Below are 7,500 nucleotides of genomic sequence, written 5' to 3' on the forward strand. Positions count from 1 at the left end.
GGTGCCACCTGTGCTCTGTGGGCTCTGAAAACGCAGAGTAAAGAGAGAAATAAAATATCCCAGTATCAAGGAATGTAGTGGAGCTGAAATGAGAGTGCTGCTTGTGTTCACTCCAGCCTGGCATCAATATTTAGCCCGGTGCTCAGAGCCATCCTAATAAACTTGATGATGTCTAATTTCACCAAGAGTGGGTCCTTTTCACCAAATAATGGAACAAATACCGGTTCCAGTTGATGTTTAGTGAAAGGGTGCTTAATGGCCCTTTTTCTTTGACAGGATGCGAGCTCTCTGTATAGAAACAATTCATCATGAATGCTTCACGCTAAAAACAATCCACGAGGAGCAATACTTAGCATTCCTAGTGCACAATTCATTGGAGAATTTCCGAGCAATTTACAAACATTAGCTCAATAAGCCTCACAACACCCATTTGAGATCAGAAAAAAAAAAAAAAAAAAAGAAAAAAGAAGAAGATAAGATGCTGCTCTTCAGCCTGGATGTGGCACTAAGGAGCCGTAAAGCTGGAGGCTGCTCCCAGCTCCTGGCTCCCCAGAACTGGGCGGTTCTGTGTGGAGCTGGGCATCAGCTGGGCCTTGCACAGGCTCACAGTCTGGATGGTGGGAGCTGTGCAAAACCAAACAGGGGTCTGACAGAAAGGATGTTACCTTTGGAATAATAGAATCGGGGAATGGTTTGGCTTGGAAGGGACCTCAAAGATCGTCCAGCTCCAACCCCTCCGCAATGGGCAGGGAACCTGGCCCATAATCAAATGATCTGGAGAGAATAAGTATCTCAAATAAGAACAACAAAAAACTAATCCAAAACACAAAAAAACCTCCAAAACATGGCAGATAAAATTAGAGGGAATTTATGGCTTACCTAGAGGCAGTTTCATGGAGTTTCTGATAATATCCCTGCAACAGCATCCAGAAAACCTGAGAATCTGAGCTAGGAGGTCATGTCATCCACCACAGAGATCCAGATCTTTTTCAGCTCGACAGCTGAAACCCCTTTACAGGTTTTGGGATAGGAAGTTTTAAAGAAATGTGCATTCAGCTGAACTGTCAGCATCGATTTATTTATGCAGTTTCAGTAAACCTGGTTGTTTCCCTGCTTGCCTCTCTGATATGAGAGATTGCTCCTTCAGCATTCGTGTCCTGGGGTAACATCAGGGTGCTGCTCAAGGTTTAATGGAGGAGGAAGAGCTGGGATTAAAAGTTTTTGAATAGAGGTGTTCCCATAATGCTCCTGTATGACCCTCAAAGCTTCTCAGGATGTGGTGCAGCCACTGTTGTTCTTTCTGCTGGCCATGGCTGGGCCTTGTTGGGTGCTAAAGGAGGAAAGATGTTCCTGTCTTCCCTCCTGCCAGGAATGCTCTTGGCACACGGGAGCTTCTGTGAGGTGTGTGCAGCAAGAATAGTCCCAGTCACTTATGAAGACTGACATGAGTGAATAAATCAAAGTTGTTCACATTCTGAACGTGGAAGCTCTGGCTGACCTCACTGTCCGGCATGTGCAAAGTTGGGCAGCATGAGCTGCTGGGCTGGAGCATCTGAGGAACTCTGGCTGAGGAGAAAATCCTGAGCTTCGCTTGTCATTAGCGGTCGGTCATTAGCCAGAAAACCTAATTAAGACATAGTTTTATTATGAAAGATGAAAACATGAGCGCATAAGTAAAAAGGATGATGTCAGGCTGCAAACGTCCTCCTGAGGATCCCGCGGTTTGCTTCACCTGCAGGGTGGAGCCTTCCCAGATCAGCTCGTTCCTGCAGGAGGGCGGCAGAAAGGAGTTTCCATCTTCCCAAGCTTCCCCCCTTCCCTCTAAGTGCTTGCTGTGCTCCCCTGAGGCAGCGCTGCTGCAAAAACGGTTTATGGGGAGATGCCTGGATGATAAGGGTTAGTCCTAAATAATTGCCGGTTGCCGCTCAGCAGAAATAAGCTGGATTTCGATCCCTGGGTAGAGCGACTCCTCACAGCTGAAGGCTGGCAAAGGTTGAAGAGGTCGTAAGACAGGGCCTAATTTGCCATGTTCCTTCCCTTTCAAAAACAATGAGGGAGCCGGGGCCTTGCCGGTGGGCAGATCCTGCCTGGATCTCCCTGGAGTCAGCAGGAGTTGGATCGAGTCCCTTTGAATAGCTCGAGTTTCCAAACTGGAGGCAAAGCCAAGTGTTTTTCAGAAGATTGATCATTACCTTTGGAATTTTTCGACGTAGAGGTCATTACTGCTAATATAAGTTGCGAAAAAAAATGAAAAGTATTAAAAAAATAGAGACAAATTCTCATCTGGTGTAAGTCATTGCCTTTGAAGTCAATGAGTCATTGAAATCAACTTTCCCACACCGAGCTGAGGATATGGCCTGGAGTCAATACATTTGTAGTTGTTGAAAAATTAAAAATATAAATTTGCCTTTCCTTGGCAATAATGTTCTGTTTATGACAGAGATCTTATGCTTTAAAATAAGTTCATTAACGAATGGGAAAGTAATATTTCACTACCAGTATTCTTTTGGGTATAACTATTTATGATTAGATTTTATTAAACTTCTAAAAAATTGGATTTACATTTTGATGAATCTAATAGATTTCAATTTTGTATTTTTATAGATTCTTCCTAAAGTTTTTCCTCAAGTGCAATCAGAACTGTTTGAAGAATGCAGGCAACCCACGAGACATGCGAAGATTCCAGGTACAGATCCCTCTAAATGCATGAATGATGTATACAAGACTTGATCCCATCTTCATCTTGAACTTATGAAAAAACACAGTTGGTGCTTCAAATCAGTGTTGTTCCAGTGCTTAAAAAAATGCTGTCAGTATTTTACATTGCTCTCATTAATTTAAGTGCTGGTTCTGAAGTTCTGCAGGGGGCTGTAATGGATCAATGTTGGAGCAAGTGGATCTTCCCTTAGGAATTATTTCCCTAATTTTCCTTCCTACTATCACCTTGTGTTGTGGTGTGCTCTTTGCTCAGACCTGCAGAGGTTTTATGTAGACTGAGTAGTTTGACCTTACTTTAAGAACACAACTTTGGAGCACAGGGAAGTTTGAAACTCGCACTTCTCTGGTTCACAACTTGTAGATCCAGCAGTGGTGGCCCAACCCACAGATTTTTGTTTCAATGTTTAATACTTCACTTTCTCCTTACAGCCTTTGAGATATCCTGTGGTGAATCATAGCACTACAGAGAGGCAGCTGACGGGATGGACAAATGATTTCCTCTGTATTTGGGGTCATTCGAAAGGCTCATTAGGAAATAACTGCCTTTTTTTTGTTGCTTTCCAAGATATTTCACAATGATTCATATTTGATTCCAGCAATAAAGTAGTATTGAGATGTTCAGGACTTTCTCAGTTTGGAGAAGAATTACTTGTGGTTAAACTTGATAGCAAAACATGTGACATCTGTTTTCATGCACAGCCAACCAACCGGGGAAGCCAGCACCCTTGAGCCGGCCAACAGAAAAGATCTGTAACTGGAAAAAAAAAAAATTCCTTCAAAACAATCGAGCCAGGCTTCCATTTTTCATGCATCTCAGCTTCACGTGGCATCGGTGGTATTGATCCATCTGAACAGAACAGAAGGTCAAACCTGGAATGAGTGGAAATGTCCTCTTTGTCTCACTGATGACTAAATGAAGCATCAGTCACGAGTGATCTTGTGGTCGACAATGGAGCCAGTAGGCACTAGAAAGACTTTCCTGGGTCTCTTTAGCTAATCTCCCTGCCTCTCAGAAGGTTTAACTGGACTTAACAGCATGTCAGATCTTGAACAGTATTTTTACCTGGTTTCCCTGCCTCAGCACCTTTGTGGAGGTGCACTGCAGGAGTGAGGCGATATAACAAAGCGTAGCACGTCAACTTTCTTTTGCTGAACTACAGTATTTTCCCTTGGTGGCTGACCTATATAGACATGACAGAACAAAAATAGTTGTCATTTTCATATACACCTTGCTCTGTCTCTTTAATACACCGTGTTCTAGGAACCAAACCCAGAAATCCTGGCTGGAAATCACGCTTGCATGTTTCGCAATATTTCTGGAAGTCTGGGAATCTCATTAAGAGTGAAAGAGGATAGCCCAGTGGCCTGGCAGCAGCTCTGCGGCCGAGCTGAGCGTGCAACCTCAGCACTCTCTGAAGTGGATGTTGACAAGAGGGAAGGTGTCCACTTCTGGGAGGGGAGAGCTGGGGAAGCAGAGCAGCCTGGCAGAGAACTGCCCTGGGGCTGTTCTAAAGGGTACCGCAGATGGCTGTCTCCAAGGAGGCAGGATACACAGAAAAGGTGCTGTGATAGCTGAGAGCTAATTATGGCTTGTGAATAAGAAACAGGATCAGAGGTGCTCCAAAACATAGGAGCAGACAAGAATTTTCTTCTGATGCCTTGGACCAGCTCTGTGCGGAGGAGGCTCTCTGCTCCCCTTCCGTTTGTGTTCGTTGAGTGCTTTGGTTTAGAAGCTGGTGGGAGAACCCTGCAATCATCTTTGTTGTAACCAAAATTTAGATAAAAGGAAGGTGGACACTAAGATTTGTCCCGCCTTGATCTGCCCTCACCAGCTGTGTTGACAAGGTCTGACTTAGGCAGTGACTTTAAGGACTCTGCTCACCCCAAAGGAAAATCTGCAGCGGTCGCTTCCTTTAGACAACCTGGAACCACAGGGAAGGGCGCACGCTGGAGTATTTAAATAAGATGTAAATGTCAGTCTGGGATGGCAGTGATGCACCTACGAAGCCGTGCTCCACACCAGCCCCGCGCAGCTCGCGGTTTCCTCCAGGGCTGGCGCTTCTGGAAGGAGTCCCACGGCTCCATTGTGGAGGTGTTGGCATTGGGAAGGTTGTGCCTTTTGCATATGTTCCTTTGCCATGTTCGACTGAGAAGCAGCTGGAAGCCAAAGGAGGCCCTATCCATCATCTCTTCTATGGCCGGACTCTGAACCTGGACACAAGAATAGGAGCCTTTCACTCAAAAATAAAGGAGGAAATTCCATTGACATACCAGGGTCAATCACCATCCAAATGAACTTGAGAAGGGATACTTTTCATGGATTGAAAACACTTTCACTATTCATATTCAACTCGGCCTTTTCAGATGCAAAAAAGTTCATTATCAGACATTAAATGTAATTGTAAAACTGACCTGGAGATCATTTACTGAAGAAAAAATGGGGAGTTACAACGGCTCTTGATTTATTAAGCTTTTTTTATTTGTAATCCTCACAACCCTTCATTTGAAGACAGTCTCAAGTGAACAAATTTTAATTAGATAAACTATCTAATCAATATATCAACAGATCAATCAAAACAGCAGCTTTTAAAATGAGTGGCTAGAGGGGTGTTTCTGAAACTAATGGCTAGAAGAATATTTCCCTGAATTGAATTCATTTGTTAGCATAATAGGAGATTAAACTCTAATTAGTGTAGCAGGTTCTGAAGAGAAACAATTGTGAGTTAAAAATCACCAGTGGTCGCCACGTAAACAAAGATGTATTCAGAGATGTCATTCACTCGGTTTAAATAGAAACAGAAAAGTAAGAGAATGCTGTTTTGTCTTACGAGACCTGATTCAGGGAAAATCTGCAGGATTTTTTAAATGTGGGGTTTTGTTTTCTCTTCCAGGTTGTTGTATCAACAACAGTCAATGTGGATGGCCACGTGCTGGCTGTCTCAGACAACATGTTTGTACACAACAATTCCAAACACGGGAGGCGGGCTCGCCGCCTTGACCCCTCAGAAGGTACGGCCCCTTCTTATCTGGAAAATGGTAGGCACACATTTACATGTCCTTTTTTTTTTATTTGCAATGCTTTTATTTATTTTATTATTTTTTTATTTCCCCGTTTTTTTTTTTTATTTTCACCATACTTTATGTTGAGACACCACTACATTTACTTTTACATCATTTCTTCTCTCATCCATCAAAGCACCCATTAAAAAAAGTCCATTAGTATTTCTCAGCCCTTGTCAACTACAACACGGACGCTTCTGAATCAGCTTCTGACTTCTTTCTTTATTTAATACTTACGGTTTTGCAGTCACAACCAATTTTTCACCTTTTCCTATTTTATTTCTTCTCCTTTTTTTTTTTTTCAGTCTTGTTTTACTTGCAGCTTTTTCTTGCTCTTTAATTTGACTTGATTTTATTTTGGCTTGTCATATTCCTTGATCCAGAGGTACAGTCTCAGGTTATGTATGCAAGTTTAAGTGGATGGTAAAAACATGACCGAATCCGTAAAGAATTTACTGTGAGGTCAATTTCCTGTGCCTGGGCCTTACTGCAGATTACGGCAGGAGGGGGTTTGGATGAGAAAAACAGCATAAAATGTTTTTCTTCAGCCTGACTCAATGTGATTGACTTCTTGCCTGAACTGCTAAAAGAAGATAGGCTGAGATGAAGAGGAGAATGGAAAGTGTCCCTGAAAATCCAGAATTGTGAAATCCTATCTTTTTGGAGCCCATCAGCCCCTGAATCACTCACACACAATTGCAGCTGCGCCTGGACACTTGCACACATGTATTTGTTGTCCTGCAAAGCCCAAAATAGTAATTTGGATTTAAATATCACTTCGTTTGGACTGTAAAATGTACCAGTGTAGGGATGCAAACCAGCTCTCAGGGAACCTCTGTTTAATAGGATAGGATAGGATAGGATATAGGATAGGATAGGATAGGATAGGATATAGGACAGGATAGGATATAGGATATAGGATATAGGATATAGGATAGGATATAGGATAGGATAGGATAGGTCAGGACAGAATAGAATAGAATAGAATAGAATAGAATAGAATAGAATAGAATAGAATAGAATAGAATAGAATATTTTCAGTTAGAAGGATCATCCAGTCCAACTTCCTGAAGAGTTCAATGTTGCTCAAAATTTAAGTGCACATTGAAATACATTTAATTTTAATGCATCTTGAGTTCTGGAAGAGTTAGACTCTCAAACCTGCTATGACCTGACGTGCTGGGCCACGCACACCAGCTTCCACAGGACTCCTCTTGCGAGTTGATACTAACGCACTGACAGGATCATGGCTTTTTACACTAATAAAATTAATTAAAGTGATAACAATACTAAGCTGCTAATACAATCACTGTCGTTTTACGTTTCAAATAATATTTACCAACGGGCAGGGAGGGGAATGAATGAGGCGAGCACCAAGTATCAGAAGGAAACGTGATCTAGACATCAAAAAATGGAAAGCCATTTACAAATCTGCCGCGGTCCGCACACACACACAACCCTAATTTGTTTTTCTGCATTAATAACTAAGGTATAAGAGACCAAAAATATAATAATTAAAGGTCGCCCTGAGCACCAGAGTCATTATGGTCTATGACGTATTGTTTATCTCTTTCATATGCGCGGAAAGTAGGTGTGTGTTTTGCCTAGCAACCGTCACTAATGAGGTTCACAATTAAGAAGGCTGAATCCTCTCCCCTCGTCCTCTCCTTCCCCAGAGAGCCAGAACTAGCAACATTATAGGTTCAAGTAAGCATGCTCAGC

General features: G+C 42.5%; 1 protein-coding gene across 10 annotated transcripts in view; it reads left to right on the forward strand.

Annotated features, from left to right (window-relative positions):
* Positions 1–7,500, forward strand: part of EBF3 (EBF transcription factor 3) — a 120,127-nt gene that overhangs the window by 75,149 nt on the left and 37,478 nt on the right. For 5 of the 10 annotated variants that reach the window (XM_054276677.1, XM_054276676.1, XM_054276682.1 and 2 more), the window contains exons 7-8: positions 2,605–2,686; positions 5,610–5,754. In XM_054276677.1, the coding sequence (XP_054132652.1) occupies positions 2,605–2,686; positions 5,610–5,754 (227 nt within the window). The remainder of the gene's footprint in view (positions 1–2,604; positions 2,687–5,609; positions 5,755–7,500) is intronic. The other 5 variants (XM_054276679.1, XM_054276683.1, XM_054276680.1 and 2 more) reach the window with 1 other exon arrangement.

This window comes from Melozone crissalis, unplaced genomic scaffold, assembly GCF_028551555.1.
Source record: "Melozone crissalis strain CALT ecotype California unplaced genomic scaffold, PUWL_Pcris_2 ptg000019l_1, whole genome shotgun sequence".
Taxonomy (NCBI): domain Eukaryota; kingdom Metazoa; phylum Chordata; class Aves; order Passeriformes; family Passerellidae; genus Melozone; species Melozone crissalis.